We start from the raw sequence: 25886 nt of genomic DNA on the forward strand, positions 1-25886 counted from the left end.
TAATAACAATAAATTGAGATTATATCCCTATTATTGAACAAGACATGTTTAAATAGATACCAGGCTTAACATTGTGTACGCCAGACGCGCGTTTCATCTACAAAAGATTCATCAGTGAGGCTCGAATAAAAAAAGGCCAAATAACGTACGAATTTGAAGAGCATGGAAGACCCAAAATTCCGAAAGGTTTTGCAAATACAGCTAAGGTTATCTATCCATGGGAGATTTTTTTTTAGTATTTCGTAAAATTAAAAGTATTGTAAACACTAAACGTTTATTATCATTCCCCGAATTTAGCAAACTTTTGTTACTGAAGTGTTAAAATATAGAACAGTCAGTTGGCGGCAAAATAATTACTACCCCTAAAAATTAAGATGATAATTTGGGCTTAACTTGTATATAACCAGGGGCTTTAAACAATCTGACTTAACTCTTTACAAAATTAAATTTTACGTAATAATTGAGTGGGCGAAATATATATATATCATACAATACATGTATAAATAAATCAAAATATATATGTAAAAATAACTAAAAACATTGTCCATTTCGTTTTTATTTATATCGAGAATTCAGATCATCTAACGATCTGTTTTGATCAAATATTGTGTAATGGATGTTGGATTCGGCTTCATATTAGTGTTTGCCTTGCTTCTCCAGACTGTGAATGCCGAACTGAAAAAATCTTCATTGACAAAGCTAGAAGATGTATTAGAATCAGTATTTTTTGGCAGAAGGAAACTTTCAGAATTTCGGAAACTGAATCCATTAACAACCAAAGGTATAAATTGGATAATAATTATGATGATTAATTGTATTTTTATAAATATTGTTATTATAATTATTCATTTTTTCAGGATGCTGATTTTTATTACTTTATCTCAATTTGTAAATTAAAGTTTTTGACAATTAGTTTAACTAAAAATTAATATGATCAAACCGTTCAGTTAATATTTTTTTTTCATTTTATTAATGAGATCTTTCAGAATTTTTAAAGGTAAAGTGTAAACGAAGTTCATTTTCCAGTAAATGAAATGCACTACTAGTTTATTCCTTCTTCACACTATGTTAATTCCGACGGAAATGGAACTCTATGGAAAATAAGTCAAAGAATTTTTACCGCACTATAAAAAAAGGAGATGTAGTATGATTGCCAATGAGACAACTATCCGCCAAAGTTCAAATGAGGTGGATGCAAGCAATTATAGGCAACCGTACGGCCTTCAACAATATATTTTATAAGAGATCAGCACTGCACACTGTTTGGCAGTGATGTCATAATAGCAAAATCAGTGAAAAGCTAAAGAGATGTCCAATTAGATTTTTATGACAAATGCATAACCGAGAACAACCGAATCACATGTTAAAAATCCATCACCCGGAGAAAGTATTCACAAGTCGAAACAGATCTAGAGAAACTGTTTTATGTTATACGTCTTATTTCAGATGCCAACCTGCAGCACCAAATAGCTCCACTAAAATCTGGTCGTTCACACCAGATGGAGTCAGATGCCATAATCAAAACTGAAGCTTCAAGACATTTAATGGAAAAGTAAGAAACCTTTATTAGTGTATCTTATTTGCGAAATATTAAGAAATAGAGAGATAAATAAATAAATAGATTAATGACTAATTGCTATTTTACCGTTGGTCAGTTTATGTTGGCTATATCATTACCATGCTTCCGGGCAAAAAATAAGAAATATATGTTAAAAATTTCGTGTACAACGATTTCATAAATATTCACCAAAGTCATTATATCAAATTATAGAATTTTTATAAATCTATGACATATTGAAACTATATTGAAATATGTACGTTTTTGACCAGAACGGGAAAGACAGCAGAGGAGCTGATGGCAGATGAAGTAATTAACAATGCCTTCAGAGAACTTGTATGTCCCTCATCAACGGTTAGTTGCACACCGTCAGAATACAGAACAATGGATGGGTCCTGTAACAATATGAAGAACCCAGACTGGGGCCAGTCGTTTACTGCTCAAAGGCGATTCCTTCCACCGGTTTACGGCAAGTCATAATTAAAAAGTCATTGATTTTTACAGTGAATATCAATAGTTATTTCTAATCTTATCAAAACCAAAAGCCCCAACGATTCTTGTGGTATATACATATGGTCATCACTGGACTTCTCCCACCCGGCAGTATATCCATCCAAATAGAGATGTCCGTTTGGCTGTGCGGGATGTATAAATATACTGCCTCTGCTGGTCAGAATGTTGATGTATAATCGGACGACTCGTGTCAGGGTCTTAATTATTACTTAATAACACCTTTGCAACAACTTCGAGGGTGAGGGGGACGGTTGCAATGCAAAATTTATGCCCCTTTCAAAATACTCTTATTTTCAAGTTGCAGTCAAAATTAAATGTTTCCTCTTTTCATTCCGGTCGACCAATTTTCCAGAGGCTACCTTAGTAAGGAAATCATTGTTTCAGTCAATTTGTTGAAATCAACTTATTCTCGTCCGGAATATGCATATAACATTTGCCACTGGACGCTAGGCAAACAACAATCTTTTAATCATACCATATCTTTCACGGCCGTCCCTATCTCCAAAAGTGCCACACCTAGGTTAACGAAGCAGAGTGAGCGATTTGGCTTCAATCAAAATGTAATTACCGATTAAATCACCAGTATAGAGACTGTCTGGATATCTTGCTGTAAGTTCTACAGCCAATCGTTGAAGACCTTCACTAAAAGCTTTGATCCTTTGTTATGTATGGTTAATTCTTAGCAGCTAATGAGTTAGTTGTCTCATGCACATCCAGCTTCTATCCGTCTCATGCACATCCAGCTTCTATCCGTCTCATGCACATCCAGCTTCTATCCGTTTTCAAATAAAATCGATCGGTCGATTTTTTCTCGAAAAATAAATAGAAGCATTATTGGTGCAAATTCCGTTTTATTTCTTAATTACTTTATCATTATTTCTATTGTTTACAGCATCCGGTGACAAGCCAAGAAATTCGGAAAACCTTCCTTCAGCAAGGAAAATAAGTAACGATATCTTCAAAGCAACAGAAACTGTTCATGATAGGAAATATTCTGGACTTACAATGGCATGGGGACAACTAATAGACCACGATGTTACAAAAACCCCAACAGCAGGTACGATTTTACTCAATATTCAAACAACTTAATGCAACATATTTTGAATTTTACTGTAACTATTGCATAAAACAATCCTATCCTAACAAAATAATAAATGATCATTTGTACAACAATTAGATATATACACACACAAACAAACGCATAAACATGTCATTTATGGAAAAGATCTTAAAATCTGTTTTCTGCTTTCAGGAAGTATTGACTGCTGTAACACAACAAATGCAGACAAGTAAGTTAGATAATTCATGTTGAAGCTGTCGACCACAGTGCTGTCGACACTCTCATATTTATGAATTTCACAGGACAATTAGTTTCAAACTTAATGAAGTATGAATAAGGAGACATTCAGACGGCAAGACCAGGAAATCGCCAGACGCAAAAGGACAGGATTTCCAGTCAAGAGATTTGTCCTCTTGTTAGATTTCCTATCATTGCTGACTAGGACCAGCCTCGTAAGGGATTGGAAATCTTATAACTAAAGGTGTTTTAGATTTCCAGGTCTTGCACAATTTCCGCTGTTTGATTCTTAAAAAGATCTCATTTCTGCACGTGATATTTGGCCACCAAAAGGATGAGAAAGGAACAGTGGAGTCCCTAGCAGCGAAACGATACTTAACTAACAACATGATTACAATTGATGTACACATCAACGAGACAGCAATCCAGCAACACACACAATAAAAAAGACAGGGTTCAGTAATGAATTAAATGATTAATAATAAATAATAAATACAATAATTGACAGGATCTGTATTGTTAGATCTTATAACCTGACGAATACCGGTCGATAAAACTTCAACTAAGACTTTGTATATGTTTTTTTTCAAGTAAGTCTCGCTATTTCCAGATATGAAGTTATTAGCAATCAAATGCAAACAAGAGAAGAGCAGAAAACTGTACTGTCCAATAGTCAAACACTGCAACACTCACTTTTCTGGAGATCACCCATCTTACTATTTACAAATCAGTTATATGCAAAACAAATACATGCATCAAGATAAAACAATCGTGTTGATCTCTGAAAAATTCATTTGTGTATTGCTATTGTATCTATTTATCTGCTTTACAGTCCAATCTGCTTCCCAATTGAAGTACCTGAAGGCGACGAACGTTTCTCAAATTGTCTTAATTTTGTTCGATCTGCAGCAGCAACATCTTCGACAACAAAAGGGTGTTTAAATGGTTAGTATATAGTGAGATAATTTCACACGAAACCATTACAATATAAGGTCACAACATTTATTGGAAGATTAAATGATGAAACTTACTGTTAGCATTGAAAAGCTGGTCCTTGATATATTGTAAACTTGGCACAGAACGTTTCAGGTCAAACAAACCTGCATGAAAGCGCCTTCAAAATACAGACCGTTTTTATTTTGTCAATTTGACAGCTAATTTCTTATTACATCAATATTTTCTCTGAGGAAACATCGTCCACAGAAAAATAACAACAACAAAACTTCAAAGAAGCTTTCCTATAGCTATTAATACATAGTCACACAAAATATGCATGCATGTGTCATTTTGGTGTACCCACATGTTTCCAATCACAAATATACATACATGATACAATGATACAAAACAAGGAAAACAAAGAAATTTTACAAAATATACTAATTTCGTCATCATGGTTTGTTGCCATGGTAACTCGTCGAACCAGAAATTTGTTTTTACTTTCTGAATGGCTTTTGTCCTTAATCACGTTACAGCAAATATAAGATTATGTTTAGTCACGATTTTGAATCACTAAATTTTGGGCCAAATATTAAAAATATTGCTCTTACTTCTTTTGCATCTGACTGAACGTAGCTGATTGACAGGTCGATTTCTTGTGTCAATCGAATACACCAAAAGAAATTAGCTCATCTTGTAAGAACGAGTAGCATAAAGAATAGCACAGGATCGCGCTGACGTCTGACGGCATATTTTGGAGAAACATGTTAGGTCCATGGGATCAAGACTGTCAGATCTCATAGCAATTTCGGTCTACCAAAAAAAAAACAATTTAGTTCTGGCTCCGTGTTAAAGGCCGTACTTTGACTATAATAGTTTACTTTTACAAATTGTGACTTGGATGGAGAGTTATCTTATTGGCACTCATACCACATCTTCTTATATCTGTCCAATTTGTCATCAGATATTCAAATTTCAGTAATATTTTTAAACGCAATGTTTGTATGAATAAAACAATTGGTCTATGAACAAAAGGAATATTGACAATACAATCAAACAATGTTATAACGTAAATATCTTACACAAACTTTGAAAGTCTGATCTTATTTTTTTTACAGATCGAAGAGAACAAATTAATGAGCTTACAGCCTTTATAGATGGTGGCATGTTGTATGGGTCATCTGACGACGAACTTTCACTTCTCAAGGATCAAACCAATACATGTTCGTTGTTTTCAATTTTTGTGCGAAAATTTTTTAAATACAAATTTCAATTTACATAACTTCAAACTTCTATAAACGCATTTAAACTTTGTTAAATTGCACTCCTGCATCTTACTCCTTAGTTTTATCTCCACGAAATATTGACCCATGTGTTCCTGCATAAGGATGGTAAAAGCAACTGACCTATTAAGAGCGATTTATTTGTTTTGCTTCTTTTTAAACATTCAAGTTATTTTATTTATAGATTTGCTGAAAACAAAGGAACCCGGAAACTTACTACCCACTGGACCCAGTTTTTGTCTGATAACAGATGATCAAGAGAATGATTATTGCCAGCACGCTGGTTTGTTTATTGTTCTTATGCTAGATTACAACAACAGCACATAGGATTTCATTAACAAATTTAGAAAATAACAAATTTTGAAATCTTCACGTCAGTATTTAGTTCCATTCCGGAGTCAAACGAAATAAAAAGTAACTGTAGAAACTGATATTTTTTATTTATTTTGCATATACATCAGGCTGTTTGCTTTCTCGTTTGATTTGTTTTGCATTTTGTCATGTTGGGGTTTGTATAGCTTGCTATGCGGTATGAGTTTTGCTCATTAGTGAAGGCCGTATAGTGACCTACAGTTGCTAACATCTACGGCATTTGCAATCATGCCACATCTTCTTGACTTATTCTTATATCAATATTGATACAGCATGTAAACGGAGTCATACTTTTTATGAATGAATTTTCAAATAAAATCTCAAAAGTTCTATTTGTATTTTTTTTGTACAATAGGAGATACAAGAGTTAACGTTATTCCAACGCTGGGTGCTGTTCATACTCTATTGGTTAGAGAGCATAACAGAATAGCAGAGGGAATAAAAAATCTAAATAGACAATGGTCGAACGACAAGGTTTTTGACGAGACTAGAAAGATTATGGGTGCTATTATTCAGCATATTACGTACAATGAATGGCTCCCGATAGTCGTCGGCGACCAGCACATGAACCAATACAATCTGAAATCTTCCGAGAGAGGCCACGTCAGTTCATATGATCCAAATTTAGATCCTTCTATACGAAACTCGTTTGCTGCTGCTGCACTGAGATATGCTCATTCTTTGATTATGCCAACACAAGCATACCTCGACAAAACCTACAGAAATGAAGAGAGTTTTAGTCTCGAGAGTCAACAGTTAAATCCACACTTGGTTGTTCAAGAAAATGGTGGACGATTGGAGGATCTTGTAAGATGGACTACTTACAAACCATGCATGACATCTGATAGGTAATGTATGCGTTGATATAAGTACACATCGGGAAAATGTTAATAAGAATAAGAATAAGAATTTTATTAGTTTAAAATCAAAACAATAAGATTGTTACTAAAGACAAACATATAAATAACAAAACGATAGACAGAAAACAATACAAACATGTAGCATTGGAAAAAAAATGTTAATATTTATAACAATACAATTGTTGACAACATACCTCCTCTATAAAGTTATCATTTCAAATATCTTGATTATATATACATTATAATATTAGTCATGAATCATACACAGTTCATGTATTGACATTATTCGCTCATCATACATTTCACTTATACTGTTAACAATGATAATTAATATATCACGTCGATAAGATGCAAATTTCTTCAGTAACTGTTACTCTTGAAATATCAATTAGAAAATGCTTTTGTACCGCCTTTTAAATTTTGAATATTAAATCTGTCTATGAAAGTTTTTTTTCCTTGAATTTGGAACCATTTTCAAGCATTGATGTAAATAGATATAAGAAGATGTGGTATGAGTGCCAGTGAGACAACTCTCCATCCAAGTCAAAATTTATAAAAGTAAACCATTATAGGTCAAAGTATGGTCTTCAACACGGAGCCTTGGCTCACACCGAACAGCAAGCTATAAAGGGTCCCAAAAATTACTAGTGTAAAACCATTCAAACGGGAAAACCAACGGTCTAATCTATATAAAAAACGAGAAACGAGAGACACTTATAAATCACACCAACAAACGACAACTACTGAACATCAGATTCCTGACTTAGGACAGGTGCATACAATTGCAGCGGGTTTAAGTAAAACGTTTTAATGGTACCAAACCTTAAATGTAAGTTTATTTATTCCTTGTTTCTGGTTATATTTTAGAATGTTTGAAGATGGAATTCGTAACTTTTTATTTGGAACATCAGATTTGCCTGCAAGGAATGTGCAACGTGGACGAGACCACGGACTACCTTCTTACAACGAGTTTAGATCGTTTTGTGGCTTACCACGGGCTAAAAATTTCAAAACCGGACGAAACGGCCGTGATGGGTTGCGTGACCATTCCAAAGAAAATGCAAGACTTTTGGAACAAACATATGAGTAAGTTAAATAATCATTTGAATATAATCGTAAGTTTCTTCATTTAACATACACATAATCATTGTATAAAAACTTGTCGTATGTAAACACTGTTATAAATAAGAGGACTTAATGCTCTGGCATCAAAGATTGACGCTGTTTTTAACTGTTTGTTGTTCAACTACGGAAAATACCACAGATACAGTTAAGTCTTCGACATATCTTGATTTACATCTAGAAATTGACAATGAGAGTTGGTTGAGAACAACACTTTTTTTTACGTTTCTATGTTGAACATTCCAGCAGTGCCTGCATATGAAATCTCTATATCTCCCAGTTATACGACGTTCCGAAAGCTTGCGGTTCCCAATATGGTTTCCTTGATATAGTGTCCCTGTTTACAAGGAAAGCTATATTGATCAAGGGTTTCAAGTTGTAACGCTGAAGTCATCCCTTCGAAAGTTTTACGAACGCCATCACGAGTTAGTTGTTTAAGCTGTCGTAACGACAATCCCGTTCTCGTTTCTTTGTTTATGACACTTATAATGAATGTTATCTAACATGAACAGCATAACGGTGTCACCTGAGCTACCCCCCACCCCCTAATTTTGTTGGAGTTCGTGTTGCTCAGTCTTTAATTTCTATGTAGTGCTTGTGGTATTTTGATAGTTTTTTCCGGGATTTTTTTGCCATTGTGTTTGCAGTTTCTGTTCAACTTGTGAGTTCTGAACAATATACAAAAACAAATAACTTTCCGATGGAGTTTTTCTGTAAACACTGGCCTGACTTTAGTCAGGTATATTTTAGTTAATATATACTTAATATTTATTTTCTATTTTTAGATCGATTGATGATATAGACCTGTTCGTTGGTGCTATCACAGAAATACTTGCATCGGGTGCTGACGTTGGTCCAACTTTCGCCTGCTTGATTGCCAAACAGTTTGATGTTTTAAAGAAAGGTGATTCTTTTTGGTATGAAAACCAAGGACTGCAAGGGTTTTCTGAAGGTATATGTTGTTTGTTTTTCATTAAGCTAAAAACCATAACATTTCATTCAGTTGTATAATGTGGTCTGTTACAGTAGTTTCTCCTTTTCCCTTTTGTGTATTGCATATCAGTTATCTGGTTTTATATAAGACGAAACTATGAAGAATTATATTTTGAAGTTACATAACAGAACCATTTTGCATTGCAGAAAAGCTTAACGCCATAAAGAGAGTGAGACTTTCCAGTCTGTTGTGTGAACATTTTGGTTTGGATACTATCCAGCCTGATCCATTCAAAATAGAAAGAGCAGGGAGATGTCCAGGATCATCGTAAGTATATAAAGTCTATGGAAGCTGTACTCATCGTTATGTTGGCGTGTACTTGTTAGTGTCGGATGTGGCGGATTTCGGTCCCATTTGGAATATTTGTTACGTTATCACTACTCTTCTATAAACAAATGCCTTACAGTATAATGCATTGTCAGCAAAATATTCATACAAAGCCGGATTGGTGATAAAATGTGGTAACTGATTACAAACACAAGTAATATTAGTTCACAAAGGCACTTTGTGTCAGGTGAGCTGATAAAAAATAAACACGTACACAGGTGTCACAACCATGACGTATGAATTTTGAAGCTATAACATGATTTGTATAGGAAGTGATAGAGAATTATGTCTAGACTCATTTAGATTTTGAGAGGAAGTGTTGTATACAGATGAATCAGTTTGGTCTATTTTTTTTGTTGCAATATAAAAAGTAAAAAAAATGTCTTGAAAAACATAACTTGATAAAGATATATATGTGCTTAGTTCTACATAAAAATATCAATAATGTATTTAAAATCTAAAACCAATGGAAACAACCATTTTTTTCACTTTCCTTCTGAGAAAATCTGTTTTCAAGAATTTTATGATGAAATATAATAAATGTGGACAAAGATGATGCCCCTGCTTGCATATCATATAAAATTATAAACGAACATAACTGAAGAACGATAAAAATGACGCTACCCAAATTTGAACTTGATCTGAGTTTTCTGGTAATAAGTATTGTGTATAAGTTTCATAAAATTTGGTTGAGGCAAACTTAAGTTAGAGAACGGAAACAAAAAATTCTGAAATTTTTCCGTTTGTAAAGGGGCAAAACTCTAGAACGGTTAAAGTGACACCACCAAAATTCATACTTGATCTGTGTTTTGTGGTAATAAGCATTGTGTATAAGTTTCATAGCATTTGGTTGAGGCAAACTAAAGTTAGATAACGGAAACAAAAAATTCAGCAATTTTTCCATTTGTAAAGGGGCATAACTCTAGAACGGTTAAAGTGACACCACCATTATTCAAACTTGATCTGTAATTTGTGGTAATAGGCATTTTGTATAAGTTTCATCGCATTTGGTTGAGGCAAACTAAAGTTAGAGAACGGAAACGAAAAATTCAGCAATTTTTGGATTTGTAAAGGGGCATAACTCTAGAACGGTTAAAGTGACACCACCATAATTCAGACTTGATCTGTATTTTGTGGTAATAAGCATTGTGTATAAGTTTCATAGCATTTGGTTGATGCAAACTAAAGTTAGAGAACGGAAACGAAAAATTCAGCAATTTTTCCATTTGTAAAGGGGCATAACTCTAGAACGGTTAAAGTGACACCACTAAAATTCAAACTTGACCTGTATTTTGTGGTAATAAGCATTGTGTATAAGTTTCATAACATTTGGTTGGGGCAAACTAAAGTTAGAGAACGAAAACCAACTTTGGGACGTACGGACGGACGGACGTACGTACAGACGGACAAGGGTAAAACTTAATGCCCCTCCGCTACTGCGGGGGCATGCATCATTGCAATACATAAAATTATAACGAGACATGTAATTTGTCATTGTAGAGATAAAGAAGACAACTGTATGGTTAGATGTTCAGAGATGAGACTCTTAGACTTGAGGCCATGGAGAGTGTAATGGTTCAACAATTTCTTCATATGTACTACCTTATCGCAGACGTATTCCTTGTTTTCATTTCATGTATCTATCTCCTAGCAGATTTATTTCTCGTGTTTTAATTGTTGCATTTTTTTCTAATAAAGAAGAAAACATAATTTTGTTTTAATTTTTGGTTATTTAAGATCTATACTTCTGATACACATCAAAGAGCCAAATGTATAGTTGAATCTGAGATCACATCCTAAAATATCGCAACAAATATTATGAAAATAATTTTATGACTGTTTTCATACCCGTTAATGTTATTTAAGATAGTTTATGCCACCAATCGTCTACCCCCAAAATACAAGTAGTTTAAATACATTAAAAGAGAGAAGGTATACCAAGAGGGACATTTAAAACTCGACCATAAGTCGGAGAAAAATTGACAACGACATTGCAATAAAAACGATAAACGACGAAAAGACAATCAGTCCACAAAACTTTACATAGAAAACTAAAGACTGAGCAACACTCACCCCTTCAAAACCAGGGGTGATATCAGGTGCACCGAAGGGGTTAACACATCCTGTTCCACATGTGGCATCCGTCGCGTTGCTCATGTTAAGTACACATTCAATGACAAGTCTCATTCGGGTATGTCCAAATCGAGGAAAAGAGAACAGGGTTGTGATTACGTAACGACAATTGACAAATAGCCGTGGTCATTTGGACACAGATGGCGGAACGTGAAAAACGTGAAACTAAAAGATAAAGCTACCTTCTTTTCATTCTTCATGAAAACTCCTGCTTGAATAAAGATACACATTGGCAAGAAGATGAGCAGAGTTGTTAGTTGAAAAACGCGACCTCCAAACGTAACAGATATGCTGTCGTTAAAAAAATCAAGCAACTTGATGATGTCAGTTTCAGAGAATTTATTGGTTTTTTTTATTCAGAACGTTTTTAAAATGATTTATTATCTACATCCGACTCGCGCAACTCTGAAGCCCTGCTTTGAGTGCTGTTTAATTGAAGTCAATAGTTTAAAACAGGTTTCAATGATAACTTGGTAGACCCAGCAGTATAGCAATTTTGTAATGTTGATATACAGGTTAGCGAAGGAATTAAATCCAATTCTTCATCTTTGGTTGAAATTCAAAAGGCACGTAAACAGACTATGATTGTTCAGAATTTCCTCTTCGGAAAGTGTTTTGGGAGTATATATTGAGTTTCAAAGTGAATTATTAATACCCTATTCCGTCATCAAGCAGATTATGTAATGTGATTGACACAAAACGAAGTATTTTGGGGTTGTATCTGCTCAAATACTCATAAGTATAATAACACCAGTTTCTTTTTATCATAGTTTACATTATTCAAGGATCTGTTTCAGCAATTGACAACCTTGGTCTACTGTGTCCATTATATAAAGATAGATTATTACCAAAAGACGAACCAGACGTGGCCACAATAAAGCGCAATAGCCAATATATTTTAGAACTAAAATTACAAGAGTAGATATTTGGGGGTTTGATAACAATCAGATGATTTCTCAGAAAATGAAGATATCTATCAGATCCGTTGACATATTGTAAAAAGAGATTTTATAAAATAAAAAATTTAAAAGAGCGTATTAAATAAACTGCCTCCATGTATTTCCAAAATGAAATAAGACGAACAAGGAACATCCTCAAACGTGATTTCCACGAAGAACATTTTAATAAGAGCTTGCCGACTTGGTACAAGCACTTCTCAAGAAAAATGAAAAGAAGCTGGTCTTTGACCTCACGTCCCGGTATATATGGATAATGTCCTTTCAATGAATATGTCAAAACTTTGGTGACTATCATGTTGACTGTAATTATCCAAATGAACTTGAAATAAAGGATACCATTCATACAGTTAAGTCTGCTTCGAGCGACACTATTGGATCTGTTTTGCAGACGAAACGCGCGATTGGCGTACAAAATAATCAACCTGGAATCTTTGATGAGTTTTTTCTTCTTCATATATATTGACTTACTTAGGAAATGTACAAGGATGGATGGTTAAGAACTAAACTTTACGATAAAAGAGATTTCCCATTTTGAACTTTCCGACACATCTGTGTGGCAACATTTCAGCATATGGATTATACATCTCCCAGTTGATACGGTATTCTAGATTTTGGGGTTCCTTTGATTTTCTTGTTACAGGTTTACTGGTTACAAAGAAGCTTTTGTAATTAGGGTTCCAAATGGTAAAGTTGAAGTCATATACATTCATACGGTTCACACATGTGGAGCAGGATCTGCTTTCCCTTCCGTAGCACCTGAGATCACCCACAGTTTTTGGTGGGGTTCGTGTTGCTCAGTCTTTAGTTTTCTATGTTGTGTTTTGTGAACTGCTGTTTGTCTGTTGGTCTTTTCTTTTTTAGTAATGGCGTTGTCAGTTTATTTTGACTTATGAGTTTGAATGTCCCTTTGGTATCTTTCGCCTCTCTTTTCGAAATTTTCATGTTTTGGGAGATTGTTATGAAATATATGTCTCATATGACCAGAGATATGATCCACTGGTCATAACCTTAATATGGTATTTTTTTTCTCGATTGTGACATTACCGAATGATATTTATCACAATGCTTTTACTTGTAATGGGTAACACGACAGGTGCCAATTATTGGAGCAGCAACTCTTGACCCCTTCCGGAGAGTCTGCAATTATCAACGATTTTTGTTAGGTTTCGTGTTGCTCAATCATTAATTATCTGTGTAGTGTTTTGTTATTGTTGTTTGTTTTTTTGTCGTTTTTTTCGAGCCTGCGACTTTTGTTGCAGAAAGCTCGACATAGGGATAGTGATCCGGCGGCGGCGGCGTTAGCTAACTTCTTAAAAGCTTTATATTTTAGAAGCTAGAAGACCTGTATGCTTCATACTTTGTATATAGATGCCTTATGTTACTAAGTTTTCGTCTGTCATATGTCCATTGTCCTTGACCTCATTTTAATGGTTCAGTGACTACTTGAAAAAAAAGTCAACATTTTTTGTAATGTTAATTTCTTTCTTATTATGAGAAATAGGACAACTATATTTAGTATGTGCGTACCTTGCAAGGTCCTCATGCTCGTCAGACAATTTTCATTTGACCTCGACTTCATTTCATGGATCAGTGAACAAGGTTAAGTTTTCGTGGTCAAGTCCATATATCAGATACTATAAGCAGTAGGTCTACTATATTTGGTATATGGAATGATTGTAAGATGTACATGTCCAACTGGTAGGTGTCGTCTGACCTTGACCTAATTTTCATGGTTCAGTGGTCAAAGTTAAGTTTTTGAGTTTTGGTCTTTTTTTCTAATACTATATGCAATAGGTCAACTAAAAATGGTGTATGGAAATATTTTATGATGTACATGTCAGTCTCACAGGTTTTATTTGACCTTGACCTCATTTTCACCGTTCATTCCTCAGTGTTAAGTTTTTGTGTTTTGGTCTGTTTTTCTTCAACTATAAGCAATAAATTAACTATATTTGATGTATGAAAGGATTGTAAGGTGTATATGTCTGTCTGGCAGGTATCATCTGACCTTGACCTCATTTTCATGGTTCATTGGTCAATGTTAAGTTTTCATGGCTTAGTTTGTTTCTTAGATACTTTAAGCAATAGGTCAACTATATTTGGTTTATTGAATGATTGTAAGGTGTACATGTATTTCTCGTTTGGTTTATCTGACCTTGACCTCATATTCTTGGATCATGTTAAGTTTATGTGTTACTTGTAGTAAAGCTTTGTATTTAGGACTATCAACATAAAATCAATGGTTAGTAAAGAAGGCGAGACATTTCAGCGTGTGCACTCTTGTTGGTAATGGTGTTATCTTATAACTTAAAGCTTTGGTGGCTAGTTATCTCATTGGCAAAATAACAAATCTCCTTATTTTTATTATTGTCTGTTTATTTAAAACTTATTGTTTTGATTGCCGTTTTTCCCAGTTAAAAAGTCATCGCCTGACTATGACCAACTTCAACTACTCAGGTCACAAACTGAAACAAGACTGCATCTCACAAAACCTGTTTAACCCTGTCGCATTTTTGCGCCTGTCCCAAGTCAGGAGCCTCTGGCCTTTGTTAGTCTTATATGTTTTTTTTTTAAATTTTAGTTCATTTATATGTTTCGGAGTTTAGTGTGACGTCCATTTTCACTGAACTAGTACACATTTTTGTTTAGGGGCCAGCTGAAGCCCGCATCCGGGTGCGGGATTTTCTCGCTGTGTTGAAGACACATGGGTGGCCTTGGGCTGTTTTCTGCTCTTTGGTCGGGTTGTTGTCTCTTTGACACATTCCCCATTTCCATTCTCCATTTTACATGCTGAATGTTTCGGTTCTTATGCATCCTCGGCTTTCAACGTTTCTGATGAAAGAAAATCCAGAAAAGCGCTTTGGACGCATGAAATTAATAACGTGTTGTTTCCATATGAAAGTTGGGGGGAATATTTTTTTACCCCTGTCCGTCCGTCCCATTATGGGTATATAGCTATTCCAGATAACTCCTCCTACAGTTTGAATGCTACGAAGTTTTCACTTTGCTGGCTGTTTGTACATATATTGAAGGTGTGCATGTGGTCAAGGTTTTGTTTCATTGATATTTGCTCTTTTGGGAGATAGTTGAACTTTGTCGGTTTTTGGAGTATTTACTTGCATAAGAGGTGCATAACGTTTCCGGATAACTCCTACTACAGTGAACCATAGACCTATGTGCTCCATACTCAACTTTCGTGTATTTTAAATTTGTTATAATACAGTTACTTCAGAGTGGAGTGCGGGGCATCTCTTTGTCTAGTATATATTATATATTTGTTCATTTTCTGTCTGAATCTACTGTGAATTCTACATAGTTTATTATTGTTTAAAGCAATTCATTATCTGCTGAGATACGATGTGGTTTGCATTTTTATGTTCCAGTTTAATATTTATTTTACGTTACACACGAGTATGGTATATATCTGCGATACAGGCTTGACAAATTATAATGGGTCAAGGATAATACACATACAGCAGACGGAATATAAGGCATCCGTGTACAAGATATGAAGTATCAAGGTGACTGGTCTTCTACCTTCTGAATATAAAGCGTTGGATGGAGACTTGTCTCATTGGCACTCATATCACATCTTCTTATTTCTATTATAGATTTTTTTCTATCTTAGCTGTATTGAAATACATCTGAAAAGAAGATCACTTCATACCATCCAGTAAAATGTAGGTTAGATTGACTTTCTTATTTTAAGAGTCTGTTATGTCTTTCAAACAAGTTGATATGTTTGCTAGTCACGGTATCTGAAAAAAGAACTTTAATATACATGTACTGAATATGACTCACAAGGTCTATAATGTAAACCAGAGTGACTAACTTTAAGACTTTTGTACTCCCGTGGGCTCATTCTTTCGACTACCAAGGATATCAGGTAACTTTATACAAGGGAACTGAAATATGATGTAAAGCGGATACACAAACAGGTCAACAAAGCCTAAAATTGTATAACAGCGATCTTATTTTTCTTATGTGATGTTCCACTGCATGAATCCTTATAGTTAGTGATATGAATGTAGTTCACTTTTTATTTCTAAGCTAGGATTGATTAATTGATGTTTGCTCAACATCCAGTGGCAAATAGTTCATGCATCTGAACTCCAATGTCAAACTTAAGTCTATGAAGTGTAAAGTGTAAGCCAGACTTACATTTTAATAAACATTGTACTATTAAAATCTTTATATAAATTATGTAAAAGAAAGCCATCTAAAGTTTGATCTTCAGTGTAAAGTTTAAATAATGTTGATCAGTGCAAAAAACCGTTTATGGGTCGATCCCCTAAAGAAACTGGATGTAAGTGCGATATATCAATACTGCAAGTCACTATTAAAGTATCGGTGATCCCTTCTCTTGATATCATCAATACATGTCAATGATGAGTCAGTGTGATAATCTTTTAAAGAAAGCTGTTAAGTCCCCTAGATGCATCTTCACACACATTTATATATACATTTGTATTTCAGCACCTGAATATGATTTATTATAAATCAATGAAGCATAACACGAAGGACAAAATTACCTACTGTAAAAATATGGGAAACTCTCATACACACAAAGATGCATCCTTACAATTAAAGGTGACTGGCTATTTGGATGTAAACCCTAATTTAAGTTTGAGTGTAGCTTAGATCAGAGAACTGTAATAAACTGTTGACACAGAGATATGTCTCGCCTATTGGCATTAAATTCAGAAAAAGACAATCTGATGGACAGCAACATTGCTTATTAAGTCAGTCACTGGACCATAATTTAGTGTGCAGGGCCTGAAAATGGTCGACAAACTGATATGTTCAGACAGTAATGCAACTTCATACAAACTATCATTGATCTATCCCAAGTAATTCCTATCAAACTAACTTAATCAGAACTTAACATTGAAAATTGCTTATTAATTCAAAGTCACTGGACAATGTCCTAGGGGGAAGCTCCTCAAACTGATATGTACTGATAGTAATGCGATTTTATATTAAATATCAATGATCTATCACAAGTAGTTCCTATCAAACTAACTTAAGCAGAAAACTTAACAATTGTTGATGCCAGAGCCGTTGCCATCGCCGGAAAAGCAATCCCTATGTCTCACTTTACGTGACAAGATAAAAATGGCAGGTCATCTAAGGCACCTAGTCAATCATTGCTTACACACGTATGTACCAAATGAACTACTATGAGTCACATGTTTTCTTTCAGAAACTACCAATATTCTTTGATATAGCATCGTTTAGTTCATTTCAATTGTAGCTTTGTCTTCTGTATTTATTATTGACTTCAATGCTTTTCCAGGACTGATTTTAATGCGAGTTACTCTAAACTTTTGTTATTCCACTAAAGTAATAAACTAGAGGCACCAACAATGGCCACTCTCCAAAATTTAAGCCTAGAATATAATTCATGACTAAGATCTCATTTTTGATGATCTTGTATCGCTGATCATTCTTTCTGTTTTCAGTTTCACACTATCTACTAGTTTTACCCAAAATAAAAAAAATTGGTAACAAGAGTGCACACGCTGAAATGTGTCACCTTCTTTACTAACCATTGATTTTATGTTGATAGTCCTAAATATAAAGCTTAACTACAAGTAACACATAAACTTAACATGATCCAAGAATATGAGGTCAAGGTCAGATAAACCAAACGAGAAATACATGTACACCTTACAATCATTCAATAAACCAAATATATTTGACCTATTGCTTAGTTTCTAAGAAACAGTTTTAACCAAGAAAACTTAACATTGACCAATGAACCATGAAAATGAGGTCAAGGTCAGATGAACCATGCCAGACAAACATGTACACCTTACAATCAATTTATGCATTAAATATAGTTGACCTATTGCTTATAGTATCTAAGAAACAAACTTAACCATGAAAACTTAACTTTGACCAATGGACCATGAAAATGAGGTCAAGGTCAGATGATACCTGCCAGACAGACATATACACCTTACAATCCTTCCATACAACAAATATAGTTGATCTATTGCTTATAGTTGAAGAAAACAGACCAAAACACAATAAAATGCTTCGCTGGGCGCAGCTTGATACGACCGCAGAGGTCGAACCCTGAACAGTTGGGGCAAGTATGGACACAACATTCAAGCTTGATACAGCTCTGAATTTGGATTGTGATTAAATATTTGACACAGCATAGGTTTCTGACACAGAAAGAATGTGGTCTAAGAACTTCAATTTTTTTAATTTACCTATTATGGTCCAATGTCCAAAATCAAAATACATGGTAATATTCAGCATATCAAAGAACCCCATATATTCAATTTTTGTTGAAATCAAACAAAGTTTAATTTTGGACCCCAACTTGGACAAACTTGAAAACTGGTCCCATAATCGAAAATCTAAACACATGTTTAGATTCAGCATATCAAAGTACACCAAGAATTCAATTTTTGTTAAAATCAAACTAAGTTTAATTTTGGACCCTTTGGACCTTAATGTAGACCAATTTAAAAAACGGGAACCAAAATTAAAAATCTAAAAACACGGTTAGATTTGGCATATCAAAGAACCCCAATAATTCAATTTTTGATGAAATCAAACAAAGTTTAATTTTGGACCCTTTTGACCTCAATATGAACCAATTTGATAGCGGGCCCACAGATAAAAAATCTAAATACATGGTAAGATTCAGCATATCAAAGAACCCCATATATTCAATTTTTGTTGAAATCAAACAAAGTTTAATTTTGGACCCCAATTTGGACAAACTTGAAAACTGGGCCAAAAATCTAAAATCTAAATACATGTTTAGATTCAGCATATCAAAGAACCCCATATAATCAATTTTTGTTGAAATCAAACAAAGTTTAATTTTGGACCCCAACTTGGACCAACTTGAAAACTGGGCCCATAATCAAAAATCTAAACATATGTTTAGATTCAGCATATCAAAGAACCCCAAAAATTCAATTTTTGTTAAAATCAAACTAAGTTTAATTTTGGACCCTTTGGACCTTAATGTAGACCAATTTAAAAAACGGGACCCAAAATTAAAAATCTAAATGCACGGTTAGATTTGGCATATCAAAGAACCCCAATAATTCAATTTTTGATGAAATCAAACAAAGTTTAATTTTGGACCCTTTTGACCTCAATATGAACCAATTTGATAGCGGGGTCCACAAATAAAAAATCTAAATACATGGTTAGATTCAGCATATCAAAGAACCCCATATATTCAATTTTTGTTGAAATCAAACAAAGTTTAATTTTGGACCCCAATTTGGACCAACTTGAAAACTGGGCCAAAAATCAAAAATCTAAATACATGTTTAGATTCAGCATATCAAAGAACCCCATATATTCAATTTTTGTTAAAATCAAACAAAGTTTAATTTTGGACCCTTTGGACCTTAATGTAGACCAATTTGAAAACTGGACCCAAAATTAAAAATCTAAATACACGATTAGATTCCGCATAACAAATAAATAAATGTGGTCAAAGATTTTACAAATCTAATGCCCCATACTGTGCAATTAAAGATTACTTCTTGAAATTTGAAGAAAAAAATAATATTTGAAGAATAATTCTTTTTAATTTCTGAAATCTGAAATGAGAAAAAATTGACCCTCCACAATTTCTTTTTACCCCCCCCCCCTTTTTTCCCCCCAAAAATTCTTTCCCTCAAGATATGGTCATAATCTCAATTCAAATTTCCAATGGAATTTGCAACCATAATTACCCATTTAAATTTACCATAGTGCTAACTTAATCTATTTTATAATAGAATTTAAAATATAGTGTCAAATCTTTCATATGGATTTTTTTGTAAAAAAAAAAGATGCAACATTTGCAGATATTGTTACTGGTCTTCCTTTATAAATATGCATTTCTTTAAACATAATTTAAAAGCAGTGTAAGGGAAGTAACCAAAACGTTGAATTTGGATTACCTCCCTTACACTGTTTTAAATTATCTTAATTGTTCATTAACCATTACTTTATACATAATTTAAGGTAAGGTAGATAATTTCAATGATGTATTTGATTTATCTCCCTTACACTGCTTTAAATTATGTTTTGTACTAAAGTATTTGTCCATTAACCAGGACAACCTTGTTTTTCCCCCTTTTTTGCCCCTAATTCTTAAACGGTTTGAGCCATAACCCCCCAAAGCAAATCCTAACCATCCCTTTGTAGTATGGAAACTTGTAGTATAATTTCAGAGAGATCCATACACTGTTCCACAGTTATTGTCTGGAAACTAGAAAATGCTTATTTTTGGCCCCTTATTCCTTAACTGTTGGTACCATAACCCCCAAAATCAATCCCCACCTTCCTTTTGTGGTATTGAACCTAATGGTAAAATTTCACAGAGATCCATTCACTTAAACTAAAGTTAGAGTGCGAAAACTAATGCGTCTTCGGACGACGACGACGACGCCAACGTCATACCAATATACGACCACAAAAATTTTTTTGCGGTCGTATAAAAACTTACACTGAGAAATGAACCATGAAAATGAGTCAAGGTCAAATAAAACCTGCGAGACTGACATGTACATCATGTCACCAAATATAGTTGACCTATTGCATATAGTATTAGAAAATAAAGTGCTCTGCTGGGCGCAGCTTGATACGACCACAGAGGTCGAACCCTGAACAGTTGGGGCAAGTATGGACACAACATTCAAGCTTGATACAGCACTGAATTTGGATTGTGATTAAATATTTGACACAGCATAGGTTTCTGACACAAAATGAATGTGGTCTAATAACTTAAAAAATTTTAATTTACCTATTCAAACCATATCATTATTATTTGCTTTTATATATAAATCAGAAATAACCAATTTGAAATGGAAAATTTTAAAGAAAAAAAAAGGAAAAAAAAAATCCCCCCCCCCCCCCAATTTTTTGTTAACCCCCTAATGATTCATCACCCCAAACTCAATTCCAGCCTTCCCTTTGTGGTATGGTACCATGCAGTACAATTTCAGAGAGATCCATAAACTTGAACACAAGTTATTGTCTGGAAACTAGAAAAATGCTTGTTATTTGGCCCCTTTTTGGCCCCAAATTCCTTAACATTTAGGGCAATTACCCCCAAACTCAAACCCAGCTTTCCCTTTGTGATATGGAACCTTGTAGTACAATTTCATAAAGATCCATACACTTACACACAAGTTATTGTCCTGAAACAAGAAAAATGCATGTTTTTTGCCCTTTTTGGCCCCTAATTCCTCCTAAAATTTTGAGGCAATTACCCCCAAATTCAATCCCAGCCTTCCCTTTGTGGTATGGTACCTTGCAGTACAATTTTAGAGAGATCCATGCACTTGAACACAAGTAATTGTCTGGAAACTAGAAAAATGCTTATTTTTGGCCCCTTATTCCTTAACGTTTCGGGCAATTACCCCCAAACTCAATTGCAGCTTTCCCTTTGTGATATGGAACCTTGTAGTACAATTTCAGAAAGATCCATACAATTACACACAAGTTATTGTCTTGAAACTAGAAAAATGCTTGTTTTTTGCCCCTTTTTTGGCCCCTAATTCCTAAAATTTTGAGGCAATTACCACCAAAATCAATCCCAGCATTCCCTTTGTGATATGGAACCTTGTGGTACAATGTCAGAGAGATCCATACACTAACAGACAAGTTATTGTCTGGATGTTACAAAAATGCTTATTTTTGGCCCCTAATTCCTTAATTGTTTATACCATAACCCCCAAAATCAATCCCAACCTTCCTTTTGTGGTATTGAACCTTATGGTAAAATTTCATAGAGATCCATTCACTTAAACTAAAGTTAGAGTGCGAAAACCAATGTGTCTTCGGACGACAACGCCGACGACGCCAACGTCATACCAATATACAACCACAAAATTTTTGCGGTCGTATAAAAAGACCAAAACTCAAAAACTTAACTTTGACCACTGAAATTGAAAATGAGGTCAAGGTAGGATGACACCTACCAGTTGGACATGTACACCTTACAATCATTCCATATACCAAATATAGTAGACCTACTGCTTATAGTATCTGATATATGGACTTGACCGCGAAAACTTAACCTTGTTCACTGATCCATGAAATGAGGTCGAGGTCAAATGAAAATTGTCTGACGGGCATGAGGACCTTGCAAGGTAAGCACATACTAAATATAGTTATCCTATTACTCATAATAAAAAAGAAATTAACATTACAAAAAATGCCGACTTCTTTTTCAAGTAGTCACTGAACCATGAAAATGAGGTCAAGGACAATGGACATATGACAGACGGAAACTTTGTAACATAAGGCATCTATATACAAAGTATGAAGCATCCAGGTCTTCTAGCTTCTAAAATATAAAGCTTTTAAGAAGTTAGCTAATGCCGCCACCGCCGGATCACTATCCCTATGTCGAGCTTTCTGCGACAAAAGTTGCAGGGTTGACAAAAACTATCATTAAAGGACAATAACTGCTATAAAGAGTTGATTGACAATCACAACCACGTATTTGCAGTATTTGTCCTGTTGAGCATTTTTTCTGTTTACAGTTTTTCATTATCTACTTTATTTTTGACAAAAATGCAAATTGGTAAAAATGGTCATTTAGGGGGAATAATTCCTATTAAGAGTTGGGACAGAATTTTAGCCATGTTGACTAATTTGTAAATCTTGTCTCTTGCTGATCGTATTTGCAATTAAAAGTTTCACTCTGTCTATTATAGTTTTCAAGATTATAGATGAAAATAGCCATCCAAGTGCAAAAACTCCTATAAAGGGTTGTCTGACATCTTTGGTGTAAATGGAAAGTAGGTAGATCTCAACATTCTGAACATCTTTGCCTCGTCAGATTTTCTCAATCTATAGTGGTTTTAAAGATAATAAACAAATATTACATTTAAATGTACCCCTATGTTCTATTTTCAGTCATGTCCAATATGTTGGTTGAAAGGCGGGATCATAAGACGCACTTTTAAACAAGATAGCCCAATGATGATTGTGGCTCAGTAGTTTCAGAGAAGATTTTGTCAAAGTTAACAGATGAAGATTACTGATGCCAAGTGATTTGAGAATAGATCACTTGGCCCTCTGGGCACTGGCTCTTGAAAAAATTTATGTGCCTGTGCCTCTGGGCCAGGTGAGCTAAAAAGGGGAGGGATGGAATACTCAGAATACTAGTTTAACTCCACCAAAATGTTATGTGACAGTCCAAAGTCAGAGAAAAGATAAACATTGTTGTATCTTTGTTCATTTAGGACTTTGATAGCAGATTTTTAATAAAATGCTTCGCTGGGCGCAGCTTGATACGACCGCAGAGGTCGAACCCTGAACAGTTGGGGCAAGTATGGACACAACATTCAAGCTTGATACAGCTCTGAATTTGGATTGTGATTAAATATTTGACACAGCATAGGTTTCTGACACAGAAAGAATGTGGTCTAAGAACTTCAATTTTTTTAATTTACCTATTATGGTCCAATGTCCAAAATCAAAATACATGGTTAGATTCAGCATATCAAAGAACCCCATATATTCAATTTTTGTTGAAATCAAACAAAGTTTAATTTTGGACCCCAACTTGGACAAACTTGAAAACTGGTCCCATAATCAAAAATCTAAACACATGTTTAGATTCAGCATATCAAAGTACTCGAAGAATTCAATTTTTGTTAAAATCAAACTAAGTTTAATTTTGGACCCTTTGGACCTTAATGTAGACAAATTTAAAAAACGGGACCCTAAATTAAAAATCTAAAAACACAGTTAGATTTGGCATATCAAAGAACCCTAATAATTCAATTTTTGATGAAATCAAACAAAGTTTAATTTTGGACCCTTTTGACCTCAATATGAACCAATTTGATAGCGGGCCCACAAATAAAAAATCTAAATACATGGTAAGATTCAGCATATCAAAGAACCCCATATATTCAATTTTTGTTGAAATCAAACAAAGTTTAATTTTGGACCCCAATTTGGACCATCTTGAAAACTGGGCCAAAAATCTAAAATCTAAATACATGTTTAGATTCAGCATATCAAAGAACCCCATATATTCAATTTTTGTTGAAATCAAACAGTTTAATTTTGGACCCCAACTTGGACCAACTTGAAAACTGGTCCCATAATCAAAAATCTAAACACATGTTTAGATTCAGCATATCAAAGAACCCCAAAAATTCGATTTTTGTTAAAATCAAACTAAGTTTAATTTTGGACCCTTTGGACCTTAATGTAGACCAATTTAAAAAACAGGACCCAAAATTAAAAATCTAAATACACAGTTAGATTTGGCATATCAAAGAACCCCAATAATTCAATTTTTGATGAAATCAAACAAAGTTTAATTTTGGACCCTTTTGACCTCAATATGAACCAATTTGATAGCGGGCCCACAAATAAAAAATCTAAATACATGGTAAGATTCAGCATATCAAAGAACCCCATATATTCAATTTTTGTTGAAATCAAACAAAGTTTAATTTTGGACCCCAATTTGGACCAACTTGAAAACTGGGCCAAAAATCTAAAATCTAAATACATGTTTAGATTCAGCATATCAAAGAACCCCATATATTCAATTTTTGTTGAAATCAAACAAAGTTTAATTTTGGACCCCAACTTGGACCAACTTGAAAACTGGGCCCATAATCAAAAATCTAAACACATGTTTAGATTCAGCATATCAAAGAACCCTAAGAATTCAATTTTTGTTAAAATCAAACTAAGTTTAATTTTGGACCCTTTGGACCTTAATGTAGACAAATTTAAAAAACGGGACCCAAAATTAAAAATCTAAATACACGGTTAGATTCGGCATATCAAAGAACCCCAATAATTCAATTTTTGATGAAATCAAACAAAGTTTAATTTTGGACCCTTTGGACCTCAATGTGGACCAATTTAAAAACGGGGCCCAAAATCCAAAAACTTAATACACGGTTAGATTCAGCATATTAAAGAACCCCAAGAATTCAAGAATAAAACCCCATTGAAATTGGTCAAGAAATAAGCAATTTATACGAAGTATCTTCTTTTGCACAATACTGTGCAATTGAATATTTCTTGCTATTGCGCAATACTGTACAATTGACAATTTCTTGCTATTGCGCAATATTGTGCTATTGGATATTTCTTGCTATTGCGCAATACTGTTAAATTGAAGATTTCTTGCTATTGCGCAATACTGTGCAATTGAAGATTTCTTGCTATTGTGCAATACTGTGCAATTGAAAATTTCTTGCTATTGCACAATACTTATTATATAATAATTTACACATCTTGTTTGGTGTGTATCTCCTACCATATCATTATTATTTGCCTTTAAATATAAATCAGAAATAACCAACTTAAAATGGAAAATTTTAAAAGAAAAAAAAAAGGAAAAAAAGAAAAAAAAAAAAAAAAAAAATCCCCCCCCCAATTTTTTGAACCCCCTTATGATTCATCACCCCCAAACTCAATCCCAGCCTTCCCTTTGTGGTATGGTACCTTGCAGTACAATTTCAGAGAGATCCATACACTTGAACACAAGTTATTGTCTGGAAACTAGAAAAATGCTTATT

At 34.1% G+C, this 25886-nt stretch overlaps 1 protein-coding gene across 1 annotated transcript; it reads left to right on the top strand.

Moving 5' to 3' along the window:
- The first annotated feature begins 547 nt into the window (after positions 1–547).
- LOC127698604 (peroxidase-like protein 3) lies at positions 548–10972 on the top strand. Its single transcript, XM_052202145.1, has 13 exons — positions 548–781; positions 1447–1552; positions 1831–1912; positions 2964–3128; positions 3324–3360; positions 4201–4313; positions 5423–5527; positions 5772–5870; positions 6315–6807; positions 7687–7905; positions 8727–8893; positions 9082–9202; positions 10763–10972. Exons 3-13 carry the CDS (start codon positions 1897–1899, stop codon positions 10833–10835), a joined length of 1608 nt encoding a protein of 535 aa, XP_052058105.1. The 5' UTR covers positions 548–781; positions 1447–1552; positions 1831–1896; the 3' UTR covers positions 10836–10972.
- The last annotated feature ends 14914 nt before the right edge of the window (positions 10973–25886 follow it).

Source organism: Mytilus californianus, unplaced genomic scaffold (assembly GCF_021869535.1).
Source record: "Mytilus californianus isolate M0D057914Y unplaced genomic scaffold, xbMytCali1.0.p SCAF_4, whole genome shotgun sequence".
NCBI classification, from domain to species: Eukaryota; Metazoa; Mollusca; class Bivalvia; order Mytilida; family Mytilidae; genus Mytilus; species Mytilus californianus.

Bases quoted from the DNA above. Each gene is read 5' to 3' on its own strand.
- LOC127698604 (XM_052202145.1), top strand. The intron at 3,361-4,200 runs GTAAGTTAGATA...TCTGCTTTACAG, and splicing joins AACACAACAAATGCAGACAA to TCCAATCTGCTTCCCAATTG. The intron at 5,871-6,314 runs GTTTGTTTATTG...TTTGTACAATAG, and splicing joins TGATTATTGCCAGCACGCTG to GAGATACAAGAGTTAACGTT.